The following is a 17,467-nucleotide window of genomic DNA, read 5'->3' on the forward strand; positions in this document are numbered from 1 at the left end:
CTAAAAGGGACATACATTAGTCATGTAGCTGTTTATGAGGAGACAGGTCACCTCTGAAATGTTGACGTTACATGGAGCCTTGACATCATATCCAGGAGATACTCTCACTAAATATGGGTAAAATAGAGTCTTTGCTTATGCCATGCAAATGCACCGCATGTAACACAAACATGGGGTAGTGATTTCTATTACATGAGATCCCTTGGTAATACTAGTCCCACGTGAATAGGGCTATGGTTGTATTTTCATAGTCTTTTTCCATCATAACAAGTCAGACAGGGCACAAAACACGAGCACTGAGATGATCTTTTAGATTGTAAACAAACCACCAGATGAGCCAAACTTCTTTGGAAGGAATGGGAAATGATTACTCCGACTGTAACTGTTTACAGATCGACCTCCTGGTGCCGTCTGACTCACAGTGGGGCTGCGACTAATTCACATTTTCATTATCTTTTAATCTGCTGATTGTTTTAACGACGAATCGATTAATCAATCAGTACACGGAATGTTAAAAAGTAGTGAAAGAAGCGGCGTCTTCAAATTGCTTCTTTTGTCCAACTAACAGTCCAAAAACCAAACACCACTCGTTGCAGCTCTAACCCACAGTATTGAAATTGCGCACACACAATGTGTTTTTCTGTTACAGTCAACATTTCAGGTGCACTTTGCTTCTTGATGAAGTGGTTTATATAGCATATTGATGGTTAAAACTATGATAACATTTTCTAATTTTCCTGTAAAGCTGCTGTAATCAGTATTTTTATGCTAAAGATGGATCACATGAGTACCCAAAGATATTTACCATCCAGCTTTGCAGTTCCTTTCAGCTGTGGAGCTTCGTAGTATCTGTCAGCTCATTGTTTTTAGTTTAACCGCCTGCAGCCTTACTTGTGCAGTTTGACCGCTCTCATTAGTGTTGTCACAGAGGTGACTCAGGCAGCTGTTTTCACTTAAGACCTTTGATAAATGGACTGCACACTACCTGCTCAGCAGCCAACAGCAGAAGGACACAGGTAGAATCTACCTGGTGAATAAATATAGTGGAGCATTTAGCGGCTAAAGAGACAGACATTTCCCTCAGGAGTTGGTGGAAATCAAAAACAGAGCTAAATATTGAATTAATCACTTTTCAGATGTCTGGAAACATGACTCCAAATGAATGTTATGTTACCTGCCACTAGGATTGCAGAGTTTTTGGACATCCACTGTATTGCTGCACATGTACAGCAGATCTCCTACCTATCAGCCTGGGCCTTAAGTGAGCTTAGGCAGCCCCGAGAACCATAAAAACACCACTGAGCAGCTCTCTGTACACATTTCCTTTGATGATCACATTCCTAATCCCTTTGTGAGAAGTTATTACAGCCCCTAAAATCACAATGACCTTGTACGGGGTTTTGAAGTGGAAGTGGAAGGGAGGTGGGCAGGCTGATGAAATCCAATCTGTGAAGATGAATGTGACACGGCTGGAAAACATCAGCTTGATCGGACAGATAATTATGTCAGTAAGCTTTTGGGAAGTTTTTTTTTTCGAGTCTTGTGGAGGATGCTGGTGATGTGAAAGGTTTTCTCTTGAGCTTCCTCTACTGAAGTTCACCAAAGTAATAACATGTGAGTAAGTCCAAACTGTTCAGTTTGGGTCCTCAAGTGAAAAATTAGGCAGTGTACTTATTAGCATTAAGTAGAATAAAATTAAAAAATGAAATTAAAATTCAAGTCATTCAGTTCAATTCAGTCATTTTCTTCTGTACTTTCTGGCCATTTTGTGCATTTCAGTCAGGTAACACTCAAATATTGAATAGATCTCCCTGTTCATGGGAAATGAGTTAATAAAATAAGAATTAAAAAACACATTTTGTTCAAAATAGCATGATTTATGAGGGTTGATAAGTTTAATGTTCCACCCTGTCACACCAATCTATTTCTGTATGAAAATATTAGGTTAGGTAACATCACTGGGAGGACATGTATTAGTTGAGGGTGTAAAGAGTGTTTTAATTTCATTGTTTTCCAATTTTTTGGTACGTTTTTCGTATATAACCTTGTCTGTCAAGATTAATATATCCACTCCGTCACTCAGAACAAACATTTTTTTTATGAAAATGTATTATAAATGTACAAAATGTGTTTTTTTTCATTTAGTTGCATGCTAAGTATGGTTTTAATGTTGACCACAGACAGAAGTCCCACCATATTAGTTTGAATCTTTTATAAAACATATTCTTCATGCTATGATTTTTGATCAGTCATTACATTTGGTTCTGATTCAAAATCTTAAGAATTCTGAGGTCCAACCTAAACAGAAAGGAGTAGATTCAGAGTAAAGCAACGACTCAAACCCCTCCAGGGAACAGCTTTATTGCCACTGGCAGATTCCTACACAGATGCTGTTTTAAAAACCCGATGATTGTGAGTCATATGTCAAGGAAGCATTTACTGTTACTCACAGTCACACACACGTACAAGCTGTCAGAAGTCCAAAGATGCCATTTTTTTTATAGCACATTCATTTGTGGTCACTTTAAAAATATGTGTTTTTTCCAGTCAGATACAGTCTTGAAGTATTTTGTCTGTTTTGACACATTAAATATCAGCGTTATTAAAGGTCACATCCACAGAACATTGCACTGTAATCTTGTTACACTCATAACCATCATCATTACCCTCCCTGTTTCCTGATGCTCATACATGACCTCATGCTCATGAAACTGAGGAGAATTAAATTTTGATTTCCTTTGATTATTTTGAAGCACAATACATGATATTTACAGTGGATTATTATGATTGACTCTCACATTCTTCATGAGAGAACAGACAGAGTCCCTTGGGGGGTAGAATAGCTCCTTCCCATGGCTTCCTGTGTACATATTGCATATTATTATGAGAATGAAGTCAGATGTGAATATTTGGATGATGATGTCTTGTCCATCGGCAGCTGTCTGCTTATTTGATTAGGGCTGGCGTCTGGTTTTGAGGCTGCTGTCCGTCACAGGCCTCCTGCAGTCTAGAAATGTTCCTGCTCACTGCTTATTTGTACCAATAAGTCAGCTAACGGACGTCAGACTTGGCATCTGCTCACTTCTTCCTCTCTGTTCGGCGCTTCCATCTGAACGAGACTATATGAGGAAATGGGGAGAATGCATCAAAGACATTTAGAACAAATTAGGTTCTGTTTTTATAGAGCCATGAATACATGTTATTCATTTTAGAGGCTTTAATCGACTACAATTAGTTGAATCTTTTCCCCCTTTTTTGATATATTGTAAATTATACTGTACATATGATTTTCAGTATGTAATGTGTTCACTGCATTACCTGCCTGCTCTGTATTTCCTCCTAACACGGACGGCAGAATTGGTAAACCATAATTCACCAACTAGTTTGGATAACGGTCAAGTCTATACATATGGTGTCTCTGGTTGTGTTTCAGGTCTGTCTCTGGACCACCAGACAGTTTCTTCAGTGTCTCGTGTGCGTCTGTCAGAGCGAGAGGAGGAGAGTCTGTCCTGTTTCCTCAGGGCCTGTGACGCTGCTCTGTCCTACCTGCAGGAGCTTGACAAGGTGTGTTTGTGTATACGTGTAGAGTATGCATGATACGTGTGCAGGTTGTCATGAGTGAGTGTGTGTGTAGTGTCACCAACACTGAAAGTAGAAATGTATTGTTGTATCGGTGTGTCTGCATGACTTAAGGACATTTTACCTTCAGAGGAAATTTTCAGTTTCTTTCCTTCCTCCAATTTATCCTTCGTTATTTTTTGTTATCATTCCTGTTGGCTGGTTTGCAGCCCCGTTTGTTTCAGTTTAATTTTTATTTCAGTTCTGTAACATTTTCTGACACAAATATTCTGTATTTAATCATTTTCAATCTTTCTGTATCTGTCAGTGGGTTAAAGTACATTTAAAGTATATTGAAGGTATTTTACTTGTATTTCCATTTGCAACATTATATGCAATTTCATATTTCTACTTCATTTACGCCAGCTATAGTTGCTGGTTACTTTTCAGATTAAGATTCTACATACAGTATGGTCAGTTTCTGAAATATGATGCATTGACAAAGATTTAAGTAAAAATAAACTTGTCATGTATTTTCAGACAGTATCAACACCCCACACCAAGATAGCCAAAGCCAGTCTGCTTCCACCTGTGGACATCGAGCTGGGCTACTTTGTGCAGGCTGCATTACAGAGTGCTTACCTTTGTTTGCTGCAGAGGGGGTGAGTCTACCAACCCTACATACACACCATCACAAACACACACACATTATTACCAACTGGAAATAATCTACCTGTGTTTTGTTCATCGCTGGTTATTCAGCATGTTTAATGTCTGCAGTCTTTGCTCAGTCAGCCTCGTCTGTAATGGAGGGAACGTTGGGCTCTCTTATCTCGTTCTGTTGTGGAAAGTGAGGAGGAGAAGAAATCAAAGACAAGCTTTTGAGCGCCACTCGGCCTCAGTGCAGCAGTGATGCATTTTTATTTTAGACCAGCAGGTGTCAGTGTTGCTCTAAATGTCACGAACATTCAGTTTCCAGTTTATTAGGTACACCTACCTAGAAGTAATGCAGTCTAGTACAACAGCCCTGCAGTAAATGCTGCCTGCATGAAGGTTATAATGTTCAGTTTGTGTTCGAACTGTTTCAGAGTAGCGTTAATTCAATATAAGAAACACTAGCAACTGGGTGTACGGCTCTACTCATTATTGAACATTCCCATTTTGTTTATATGGCAAGCTGAGAACCGGGTTATGTGAAGCTGTATGCAGTCAGGATATCAGTGGAATTGTTCACAAAGTTCTCGTATCACTGTCAGCTTTTTTTCTGCTTGTTTATTTTTTCAGTGTTACACCTTCACAACCTATACATCTCATTGATATACGCCTACTGTTTGTGTGCGTGTGTGTGTTTGTGTTAGTCATCTTGCGCAGGGTGCTCACCAGCTGCGTAGGGTGCTCAGGGTGGTGGAGTCACGAGGGTCTCAGAGCTTCAGAAAGGTGAGGTGTCACACGCACACAAATAGTTTTTTCGTTTGCATTGCTGCTAGCTTCCAAGCATTTCATATTTCTACAGTGTATCAGGGAATTCAAGCTATATGCTAACACTTTAAACGAGTCAACCCAACAGGGGCTTTAATAAAGCATGTTACATGTTAGAAACATCTACATGAAATATGACAAATAAATGATACACTGCTTTTAACACTGAAGACTATTCTACAAAGTACAGTTTTACTCCTCATCATGTTCCTGCTGACATTATCATCACTTAATACGTACTCTCATCTACCCAGTATTTTTTTCTTCCTAGTCTGCAGCGAGGAAACTAGCAGAGGTGCTGCTGAGCTCGGTGAGTGAGGACAGCTACTGGCCCCCACTGGGCCCCCCACCCACCGCCTGGCTCCACAGAGAGGGAGCCGCCGCCTCCAAAGACGCCATCTACCCCACTGTTAAACCACCGCAACGCTACAGCACCGACTGGTTTGTATTGTTTGCTCCATTTCTATGTCACTCGACCTGTCTTGATACTCTGAACACTCCTATCTATTCTACCCGACTGTCAGCGAGCAGTTTATTCCCTCAAGTTCAACATTTAAGAAGGTTGTTGCCTCCTGTGATTCTTTTTTTGTAACACTATTGTGCCCGAAGCAGTTATCTGAAGGTCTCCACTTCCTTTGTCAAAGTCTCACTTTCAGCCCATGTTTTGTCCAAGATACTGTCGTACCAACAACTGTAGCAGTTGGCAGTTATTCAACTCCCTTTGTCCAAATGTCTTTTGTACTGAAGACCATGAGTCATTGTGAGGTAACAAACTAAAGGCCGCCCACATGGGAAGTCAGGTAACAGACCTTCCTAGAGAGAGCTCATAGGCAGCCAGTTTCTGCTGGGTCATTGAGGGTGAGGAATCCCACAGCACGCCCAAAGTGTTTCACACACCTCTGCTCCTGTTATAAGTGCAGTCTAGAGCTCTAATCGTATGAAGAAAAAGAAACTAATACTGCACTCCTGTAATACCTGTCATAATGTGATGAACAGGATTTTTCAATCAAAGTCCGACACACACGATTATGTAGCCTCCTAATTAATTAACTTTACATTTCATATTTAGGTTATTGCTAAGGTTGAGTGAGTACTTGACTGAAATGAGTGTTATCTGAGTAAAATAAATATTATAGCAAATGTTAAACCTGTATCAATTATGAGGCTTAAGTTAAAAACTTCTGGTTAGTCCTCCCTTCTTCCATTCTGAGTAGGGATACACATACAGATAATGTTGAACTCACCCATCCCTGGTTATTACAGCCAATGTATGTCCAAGCCGGAGCAAGTATGCTATGCTTGTTGCTAGAATTGTGATGGACAACACATTGCAGGAATAAAACAATGCACCTTTTTAACCTTAGAAGTAGGTTGTCAGTTTAATTCTTGTAAATTCCCTCTGCTGAAACAGCCTGGGTTAAAATCTTAATGAAATAAGAGTATTTTTGTGCTTAGCAACAGGGCTAATTAGCCTATTAGCCCTTTGATATAAATAATCAAAGGGGCCGGAATGAGGTTGTTAAAGTGCTGCATTTGGCCCGCGGTCTGCCGGTTGAAAAGGTCTGCTATAAATGATTAAACAAACTCTGAATATTGCACTGGCTTTTTACATTTCTTCCTCTACAGGTGGTGATATGGTCAGCCGAACTGGGAAGACTCAAATCGCAAAGCTAAAACCAATTACCTTAATTACCCTTTAATCACCTGTGTGGTCCTGAGCAACTTTGAACACGGCTGCAGTTTAAACCCCTCTTAGTTCTGGACTTGCTGAACCCTCTTTAAACTGTGTCTTTTCACATGTTGAAACTGGAACGAGTAATGTGACACAAAACAACATAATATAACATCAAAGAACAAGACATTACAAGTAGGATATGATATAACATGGCATAACATGCTATAGCATTACAGCACAACATTGCAGAGCATGACATGACAGCATAAGAATACGTGACATGACATAACAGTTTGACATAGCATAACATGATACACATAATAGCATAACATGACATTGCATGACTAAACATAACATAAGGTGACTTAATATTCACTCGGGTTCAAAGTGCAGTGCACAGTCCTGACATGACAAACTGGTTATCTGCATCAACACACTGAACCGTATCAACATTTTGTTGCCTCGTTCCTGCGTTTCCCTCTTTGCAGGGATCCTGCGCTCGTTGCTCAGGCCCTGCGAGCCATACTTAGTCACCGCCACATGACTAATCCTGCCCACACTATCATAAGTGAAGATCTAAATCCATGTCTGAGATTAGAAGGAGAGTAAGAACAGGAGACTGCACCCTGAGGAATAGCTGCACTTCAGTATTGTTCTTGGCTTTTGTCATCAGTTACCTCTTTTGGAAAGGCCACGATGGTGTCTGGTAAATGTGTTCCTCTAATGGGACACGGAGCCGACCAGAGAGGGAGGAGAGGCAAAGAAAGTGATGAATGAGAGGGGTGGGAGAGGTAGAGAGGGAAGAGATGAAGGAGTCAACGTGTTATTTTCTGTGTGTGTATGTGTGTGTGGGACATCTGAGCTAGTGCTGTGTGGTGATACGCCCACGGTGGTCCGTGTTGTGTTACAGCACCACAATTGAGACAGAAACTGGACACTCCCAGCAATCTGCCTATCTACTTCTGGACAAACTGCGTGTGTGTGTGTGTGTGTGTGCATGCGTGTGTGTGTATGTGTGTGTGAGAGAGAGGGATAGACTTCCTGTTATATGGTACTATTTCCTGTTTCCTGTGTCCTGGCAGTTGCTTCTGTCCTCAGGACGTTGTGGAGGAGGCTGTGTTGCTGCTGCTCATCACAGAGTCCATGGTGAGACACACACACACACACACACACACACACACACACACACACACACACACACACACACACACACACACACACAAGGATTAGACACTTCTTTTATCAGAGGACCCTCCTGCTGAGACCATCAGTCTCACCTTCTTCCCCTTCCTTAGTTGTCCTCTTCTTCCTCCTTCCTCTTTCCCTTCCTCACTCAGCATCTCTGTTCGTCCAGGCCAGCGGCGAGGCGGTGATCAGTCGTCTGCCAGACCAGGCCGAAGCTCGCCAGGCCAGCCTGCAGGATGCAACCTCTGTCTACGACCTGCTCACCATCGGCATGGCCAGGAGGGGGCAGTATGCCATGCTGTCTGAGGTGCGGCGACACACACAGTCACACACACACACAAACAGAGACACACACTCTATGCTGGAGGTTTGAGGGGGGGGAGCAGAATAGTGAGAGATGAGATGTGTTAGTGAGAGCTTTGCCTTTGCCAAACTTTTTAATGAATGTCCTTATCACTTTGAGGAAGGGGATTATGTGTCTTTTTCTCTCACTGTCTCGCAGTCTTCCCCCATCTCACATCATCCCCCTCACGGTCTGTCTTTTTATACTTCTCCCTCCCTTTTCTCATTCACTCTTCATCTCGCTCCAAATCCTCCTCCAGTTTCTCACTTTTTTAAAAGCTCCGTTACCCCCCTGATGTGACCTCTACCCAGATGTGGGAAGCTGGGGAGGCGGAGGTTAGCAGGGTCGTCTCAAATTAGGTTTGTCCACCTGTCTGACTGATTCATAGATAGCATCAGTCATCTTATGAGGAGGACCACACACACACTCAAACACGCTGAGGTAATTCCACCTAGACCAGAGGATCAGTTTGTTGAAATATGAGGCCAGTACGGGCCATTTATTAAAAATTAGATGTCAGTGAGTCAGTGCCATCCATCCCTGATGTGATGAATACAATTCACATTGATTGATTACAGACTTAGTGAAACATTAATCAATCCTGTCTGCAGCTAGTTCTGATTCCAATATCAAACTTCAGTTGGATGATACTCAGGTATGTATTAGACTATGTATGGCTGTTATGGAAAACAAATAAAATTAGCTAATTCAGTTCACAAAAACTACTTGGTTAGGGTTAGGAAAAGATCATGACATCATCACAAATATTGAAACACCATCTTGAACAGTAGTCTCTGGCTTGGCAACGCCACCGACGGTCCCCTCCCAACATGAAAGTCGGCTCATTTAAATGTAACGTAAGATATTCAAGGTCCCTTATCAATGACTCCCGAATGACTTTGGTGAGCTCTTGACTTTTAATCTAGCGCCACCCTTACGTTGTAATTACTGCTGTTAAGTGAAATGTCTTGACAATCATCGGATGGATTGCCATGAAATTTGATTTACACATTCACTTTTCTTAAAGAGTGAATTCTGTTGACTTCGGTGATCCAGTACCATCATCAAGTCAAACTGTCTATTCATTGAATTCTTGTTTATAAAAAGACATTCCCACCAGCATCAGCTGTAACAAGCAAACACTGAGATGTTGTGTGACCATTGTTTGAACATACAATCAAGCCATCCCGTTATGGTTCAGGACCGTCAACTGGACATCTTAGCAACATCGAAATATGTTACCATGGATTTTGCTAAACTTTATGTACACAGTTTGCATTCAGCAGCTTTATACATCCTAAAAACAGAAAATATTAAGTCAACTATGTATACAATTAATAAAGAAACATTGCCTCCCACAGGACTCAGACCCTGGTTTCCTGTGTGATAAGTGCAGCCTTACAGAGCTGCTAGCTGTGGACTTTTCAACTACTTTATGTAGTAGTTCTTCACATATATTTTGTAATCTACATGTTTTATAAATGTTGTCATTGTGAAACGTTGGTTCTGTTCTTGTTGGTCTGTTCTGCACATGCAGCATCTATCACATGTCCGTTCGTCCTGGGAGAGGGATCAGAGGGGATCCTCCTTCCCGGCTAAAAGGGTTCAGTGCATTATATTTCAAAATTCGAACCTGCAAAGTGTATATCAGCAGTAGAGCTATCAAGTGAATGTGGAACAAAAAGGTCTTTCCATCTAAAATGTAATGGAGCAGAAGCATTTTCCACTAAGTACAGAAGGTGAGAAAGGGTGCTGAGTTACCCCTGGCTATTGGCAGTTTTCTGTTTCCTACATCCCGATGTGTCTGAACCCCAGTCCTAACTCTGCACATTAACCCCCTAACCAGAGGTTAAACTGGGATTTGGTATGTGTGGGGGCCTGATTTAGCAGGGTTAACAAGGGTCAGCACCATTACGTATGTTGCAGCAGCAGTTGCAGTTTCATAGTAGTAGACTTTACAAGTTTAACTGTATTTTAATCGTTAATCAGCTTAGTTCAGTCATTACATCATTAAAGAAATACCCACAGTCTATTCACTGATACAATTAGCTGCATGGCCCACACTCTTAGTTAATCAGATCACACACTGGTGGATATGTTGAGCTCTTTGCAGCAGGACATCTTTGTGTGCATGTTAAACGGTCAGCAGCCGTTCTCATAAGTGCACATTATTTAATCAGAATATTAGGCAGACCTTTTTCTTGGTTTAGCTCACTTCTGCATGACTGACAACATCTTACTGAGCGGCACCGCACGCCATCCTCTGCTCATCCACACACACATCAATCACATTATTATGTAGTGAAAGAGCACTGAGTGGGTGGTGAGTGGTGACTGACAGTCATTTCAAGCTAGAAAAATGTAGTCAAGAAGAGTGGCCATTCAGTGTGGTGACTAATTGTAATGTTCCTGACTTTGTCTTCTGATGGCTCAGCGTTGGAACAGTTTGAGCACTCATTTTTTATGCATTTCACATCTTTTTCTCTCTTTTTTTGGCTCAATCTAGGGTTACCTGGTCAGACTGTCTACCATCGACCTGTACCTACGCATCCAACTTGTATAAATTGTATCACTAATACATATTTGTATGTTTGCATTTCTTCGCAGTGTCTGGAACGAGCCATGAAGTTTGCATTCAACGAGTTCCACCTCTGGCACCAGCTGGGCCTGTCACTCATGGCGGCCGGGAAGGTGAGCTCATTTCTCCTTATATAACAGCAACGGCCCCTCACACACCACGCCACACCCAAAGCAGACATCCATCTTCTGCCATACCTCTGTCCTATTCACTGCGTTGCTTCTGACTCGCCCTCACGTCCAGACGTGCAACAGATAGCATTCACAGATAAGTGAGAAGCAGCTTGGTGGTGTTTTTACTCCATATGGACAATTAAAAAAGTACACTAAAAGAGAAGACAGAACTTTATTAATATGTTTATAGGTCCTTTGTGGCAACCCTCACACCCAACTGCTACTCCAAAATAATTTTAATTGATCGAAAAACTATTGCATTTATTGGCAGATAAATAAAAGTTTCATATCATTGTAATGTAAAAAAAATGGACATTTTTGAAATGGGAGTCCTCAGAGGGAGCAGGAATAGCTTACAATCGTCTCTCATTCTCTCCTTCTACCTCTCTGTCCCTCAGTGTGTGTGTGTGTGTGTGTGTGTGTGTGTGTGTGTGTGTGTGTGTGTGTGTGTGTGTGTGTGTGTGTGTGTGTGTGTGTGCACCCATGTGTGTGACAGAAAAATTGATCTGGGTTGCAGGATAAAGTGACACTGCAGATCAATGGAGAGCTCTCGAAATAGGCTGCTCCCTAGAAGGAGAAGGGGCCGCCTCAGTGTCGTCAGATCCGCTTCTATTTAGGGCCGGTCGGGTGTGTGCATGTGTGTGTGGGCGCATGTGTGGGTGCATGTGCGCGTGCATGTGGTCCATTAATGATTGGCCTACATGTATTAAGTGACTGTGTGTCTAAATGGGTCTGTTAGGGCTGTGTAAGGACAGTTGATGTGTGTTTGATACACTCGCTTGAAAGCGATCCATGTCATCTGTGGCTGCATGATAAGTGGCTGCTGTGTGCACATGAATCATAATTTGTCAGTGATGTGTGTGTGTCTGTGTTACAGGGAGTTGGTGCTGTGTCTGTATTTAAAGAGTGTGCCAGGATGAGACCACAGGATCCCTCATTGCCCCTATTGGCTGCTAAAGTCTGCATCGGCCAACTGCACTGGGTGAATACACACAAAACATTCACATGCACTTGTTTACACAATACACATACGCACATGCAGTTGACAGACATTAAGATTAAAATTATGACCTAAGACCTAATTTTATATGCTATTATTGCTCTTGCTATGATGTTTTTGCTCCACATGTCCCAGAGATACTTGTTGCTGTGATACCTTTGAATTTTCTATGGATGAGTTTCTGTAGGTGGAGCTGTTTTCCATGTCTGTTCAGCCATGTGGTGGCTTTTGCTGCTCTCCTTTATTTAGAGAGTAGATAGGGGGAGGCAGATGTTTACACCAAGATGAAAGGGGGTCCCTAAATGAATCTGACATCAGCACCTCTAAAAAATAAAATCCTTTAAATGAGACAAGTAAAAATCTCTCTGTCATGTGCCTTTGCCCTTAAAGCAGTGGTTCCAAACCTGGTAATCAGGTTCTCCACGAGGAGTCACCCCGGAAGAAAGGAGACAAAAGAGCAAAAGAATAAATCAGTTTAAGAAATGATCCTGTCCAGTTTAAGAATTACACTAGAAACACAAGAGAATCCGGGGCTCTGTTGCTGGGATGATTACTGTGATACAGTCAAGACAAAAACAGGACAAAAAATAGACAAGCCAAAACAGACATAACAAGACAAAATCAAATTATATGACAGTTCATTTTTCCAACTGTTACCTAACATTTGCTCATTTTTAGCCTTGCTGGCAGCTCTGTAATGGATGGCAATGTCTGTATCTGTCGGTTCATCTGTCACTCCACAGCTTTGTTCCAGACTGAAATCTCACAACAGATTTTGGAAAAATTTCCATTGAATTTAACACATTCAACTGTATTTAGAGCTAATTTACAAATGTTAGCATGCTAACATGCTCAACTTTAAGTTATGGCAACCATAGTACACATAAAACCTGCAAAACATCAGCATGTTATCATGTCATTGTGAGCACGTTAGTTTGTTGACGTTAGCATTCAGATCACTCCATGTGAAGCTGCTTGCACAGCTATCTCTAGCTCTGAAACTCCTTTCACACATGCAGGCAATCACTGAAGTGTCCAGGAAAAGTTCCTGCATGGGGGCGTGTGTGAATGGGAGTAGGGATCTATATTCAGGGAAAATCTGCACCACCAATCTACCACCTCAAGACATTTCAGGAAACTGCCTGTATGGCTGTGTTGTGAATGAAAGCAGCAACGTTGCAGCTACAAGCTAAGGTTGTATAGGTTCACCTCTTTGGGCATGCTCAATTGTGACTCTATGAGACAAAAATCATTCATCAGTGGAACACACACGCTGTGATATGGGTCAAAAGCAGCCGTTGTCTTGTATTAAGAGGTCACAAACAAAAAAGGGAGCAGACTTAGGTTCAAATTTCACAGGATTACAGACATAGGAGCAAGGATCTGTTCTCCAGCTGTATCTAATGAGATATCTCAAATCTGCAGTCAGTTTTGTAATCCATGCATGTGCATTTACATTTACTCAGACCTGCCCTCTGAGCTTCAGCGAACACTCGTAAGATGATAAGCTGAAAGGTGAAGTTGTGTCAGCTTTATGGAACATTTAGTGTGTGTACATAGAAAGTCATCACAAAGACTCACTGTGCTGCTAATGTTTTGGGATTGACACCGGGGTCACTCCGGGAGATAAGAATCACCGTGATCTGGGCAGGAGGGAGAAAGTCACATCAACAGTGGTATTTAGAGTGGAGGGAGGGAGAGAGAGGGAGAGAGAACGAGCAAGGGTGGGTTGGATAGAGAGAGAGAGAGAGAGAGAGAGAGAGAGAGAGAGAGAGAGAAAGGGGTCAGAGATTAGAAAAGAGGAGTTAACAGGGGCGAATGGAGAGAGCACATCTGTCAGTGGCTGGAGATCATGGCAGGCCGGAGACACTAAGGAGCTTACAGCCGTAATCACAATGGGACACTATGGCCATAGTGCAGTGGGGCATTACATAAATGGGCCACCATTATCCACCATCAGCCCCACTGGACAGTCTGGACTATTATCTAGTCGGCAGCTTTCTTTTTCTTGCTAATTGCATCGGCCCACTAGCACACAGACCACACAAAACTTCATGATAATTTCATCAGATTTTTTCAGGTTTGCATTATGCTCCTATAAATGGATCCTGGGCCACATGAAACCCTCTCCAAACCCCTGACGTCACTACAAACCGCACGATTGGCGATCTGAAAGCAAAGCCGCTTTTATAAATTCCTGAAGAGCAGTTTTGCAGATGCAAGGTTTTCACCCGGCAGCAGCGACGTGTTCTTCTTTCACACCATTCAAGGGAGAGAGAGAAAAAAACGTAATCCTCCTAAGATGTGCACGGACGAGCTGTGTGTTTAAATGACTGGCTATTGTGTGCAGGTTTTGAACTTGCAAGGACTGGATTCAGAGACAGAGAGAGAGAGAGCACAGGAGGAGGATGAAGGGAGGAAGGAGTGGAGGAGGAGGGCGAGGGGGAGCGTGTCAGAGCTCGCTGTTGCGGTGGCGTGCTATCAAAGGCATTAACCCCCCCTACGCCCACCTACCCACCTGCCCGCCCGCCGCCAGCCATACCTCACACATAGTGACACACTTTTTCCTCTGCTCAGAGCACCTCGGCTCAGCTCAGCCACACACCGCCTGCAGTCTACTGCTGCGCGTGTGGGCGAGCGTGTGTGTATGTGTGTGTGTGTGTGTGTCCTTCAGCAAACTCTGCGTTGTCCTTCAACTGAATCTACTCGGACTGTCCTCACACTAAACTCACGCCAGGCCCAGCCATCAATAGTCCATCCCTTGCTGAGCCTCGGCCACATTTAGGTCTCAACGCTCCGAAGGTTTTCCTCTTATGTAGAAGACGATGTTACAGGTCCTGCTCACAATCCTCCTTCAAGATTTGTTGTTATTGTTTTCGTGATCGAACTGGATTACCGTGAGCATAATTTAGTAGCTCACTTGCCCATTGAAGTATAAACTAACATCCTTCAGAGGATAACTGAGTGTGTGTTTGTGTGTGTGTCCAGTTTGAGGAGGCAGAGGCTCTGTCGCAGAGTGTGGTGTCGATGGGGGAAGAAGCTGGAGAATTTCTACCCAGGGCCTACCTGGCTCTGGGACTCTGCTGCAGTCTACAGGCCTCAGAGGGTAAGGACACACAAACTAACCAACAGACAAATACACTGAGAATATCCTCTCCTGGATAACTGCAGCATCTTTCATTTGTTCATATGCTTAAAACGAAAAGGGTAACCAAAGCTGATTGATGACTGATGAAAATTTAGGAAATAGGCAGATTTGTTTTAGGTGAAGGTTAAAGAAAAAGATTTAACAAATCCTACCCAAAACATCCGGACAGAGCTAGGCTAGCTGTCTCCTCCTGCTTCCACCCCCTTTGTACTGAGCTAACTGTCTCCTGGCTTTGTTCTGTAGCTACATATATAACAAACAGAGAGTGACACATGACAGTAGTTATCTAACTCTTGGCAAGAAAATGTTATTCCCAAAAACGTGAAATATTCCTTTGCATGGTTGTGGGTCATTTCGGAGGGTAATGACAAAGGTTCTTTTTGTTGTGTAGGTCCGAGAACTAGTTGTATACTTTTACTGCCAAAATATAGCAAAGCTAAAACTGTACCAAGTAAACTTTGGTTCTTTTTTCTTCTCTGCAGCCACTTTGAAAGCTGATCGTAACGAATTCAACAAAAAAGCACTACGAGCCTTGAGCAAGTAAGTTCTGGTTCCTCCATTCTCCCTCACACGTCCTTTCTGTTTATCAGTTTGCCTGCAAAGCTCAGATGTGTTTGTGTTTATTGCCAATTGTTGCCATGCTAACAAGCTAAACTAAGATGGTAACATCTTATCTAACATGTTAACAAGGCATAAGCATGTTAGTTTTGTTGTTGCTTGTTAGTATACAGATGTTAGCATTTAGCTCAAAGCACGACATCTGTGCCCAAGTTCAGCCTCACAGAAGTATCCCACAGAGACCCAGGTTTTTGGAGTTTATGGCACGTATGAAAAGTTTACTCTCCTGCCATAAACACCTTTGCTAACACAACATGAACCATGAGGGCCCTCTCTCTCTCCCCCACAGGGCTCACTCATTAGACCCCCAGGACGCACAGATTGCTATGTATCTGGCTCTGCAGCTGGCACTTGTACGCCAGGTATGAGCAAACAAATGGGAACAATATTACATATTTTGTCATTAATAATCGGAAAATATTGCAGATTGTAAGTTATACCGGAGAACGGTTGTGTGTCTGACAGGTATCAGCAGCCATAGAGCCTCTGCAGGCAGCTTTGTCTCTCCGTGGGGATGACTTACACTCACTCCACCTGCTGACCCTGCTGCTCAGCGCCCAGAAACACCACCGTCATGCTCTGGACACCCTGGGCCTGGCCCTCAGCCAGCACCCCAGCAACTTCAAGTAAAACCCACAATACCATCCCACTCACACAGGCTATAGAAAATGTTGTTGGAAGTGTTGGTGAATTGAGGATAAGGCACCAATCGAAAGCTATGTTTTTAGACTTTGCATGGTGCGTGTGTGTGTGTGTGTGTGTGTGTGTGTGGGTGTGTGTGTGTAAGAGTAGCTCCAGTGTGGTGCAGTGTGGCCCTGTCCTTACACTAGTCCCCTCCGTAGGGATAGGGTGTCTCAGCTCCACTTTGTTGGAGGCCAATCACACACACACACACACACACACACACACACACACACACACACTTGACGCCTTATTTAGACGTGTCAGAGTAGAGGCCTGCATTGCGGTACCTATGCCCCTCATACACCCTTACCCTTTTAACACTGCAGCTCTGACCCGAGCCCCGGTGCTGCGTCACCGTCAGAACTCAGTCGTCCGTTACAAACACCCACCTGTCTGCTACACTAAATAGGTTAAAACAAAAAACTGACTTGGACATTTATGCTCTAATCGTTTTGGGACAGGGAGGTATTCACTGATTTGCTCTGGGACTCTTTGAAAGGACATGCTGCAGGGATTGAACCTGTGACCTTTTGGTTATGGGCTGGCATCTCTAACCATGCGTCCACTATTTCACATTTCTATCTTTGTGTCATACCTCACCGAGGCTTACTATACAGATACTTGTTATTTTACTAATTAAAATTGTAATAAGAATACTGCTTGAAATGAAATGGTTTAAGGCAAGTTAGCAGCAGTATAGCCCTAAAACTTTAAAGATTAAAGATGCACCCATGATCTCACAGGAGGATTCATTCATCCTGAACAAACTCATTAAAAACACATTCATTAGTTGCGGATGAAGCTCCATTGTATCCGAGTTGGATAACAGTAACAATCCAGGCCAGTTATTTCGCACTCACCATAATATGGAAGCATGTTGCATCATCTTTCTGATGTGTTTTCTCTATTTCAAAGCCCAGCAAAGCATTTCATAATACAGCCATTTGGGGTCAGTGTTGGCCTCCATGGTCCCAGCACAGACAGATGGGGTACATCCATGCATCAGGAGGGAGAGGAAGAGAGAGG

General features: G+C 42.8%; 1 protein-coding gene across 1 annotated transcript in view; it reads left to right on the forward strand.

Annotated features, from left to right (window-relative positions):
• The window catches only part of ttc7a (tetratricopeptide repeat domain 7A), a 54,844-nt gene that overhangs the window by 3,646 nt on the left and 33,731 nt on the right, over window positions 1-17,467 (forward strand). Inside the window, exons 4-15 of the mRNA XM_073482658.1 lie at window positions 3,434-3,564; window positions 4,099-4,220; window positions 4,917-4,995; window positions 5,309-5,478; window positions 7,795-7,858; window positions 8,067-8,204; window positions 10,848-10,931; window positions 11,869-11,973; window positions 14,980-15,097; window positions 15,622-15,679; window positions 16,047-16,119; window positions 16,223-16,383. Coding sequence (XP_073338759.1) covers window positions 3,434-3,564; window positions 4,099-4,220; window positions 4,917-4,995; window positions 5,309-5,478; window positions 7,795-7,858; window positions 8,067-8,204; window positions 10,848-10,931; window positions 11,869-11,973; window positions 14,980-15,097; window positions 15,622-15,679; window positions 16,047-16,119; window positions 16,223-16,383 — 1,303 coding nt within the window. The remainder of the gene's footprint in view (window positions 1-3,433; window positions 3,565-4,098; window positions 4,221-4,916; window positions 4,996-5,308; window positions 5,479-7,794; window positions 7,859-8,066; window positions 8,205-10,847; window positions 10,932-11,868; window positions 11,974-14,979; window positions 15,098-15,621; window positions 15,680-16,046; window positions 16,120-16,222; window positions 16,384-17,467) is intronic.

The sequence above is a fragment of the Pagrus major genome, chromosome 15, assembly GCF_040436345.1.
Source record: "Pagrus major chromosome 15, Pma_NU_1.0".
In the NCBI taxonomy this organism is placed as follows: domain Eukaryota; kingdom Metazoa; phylum Chordata; class Actinopteri; order Spariformes; family Sparidae; genus Pagrus; species Pagrus major.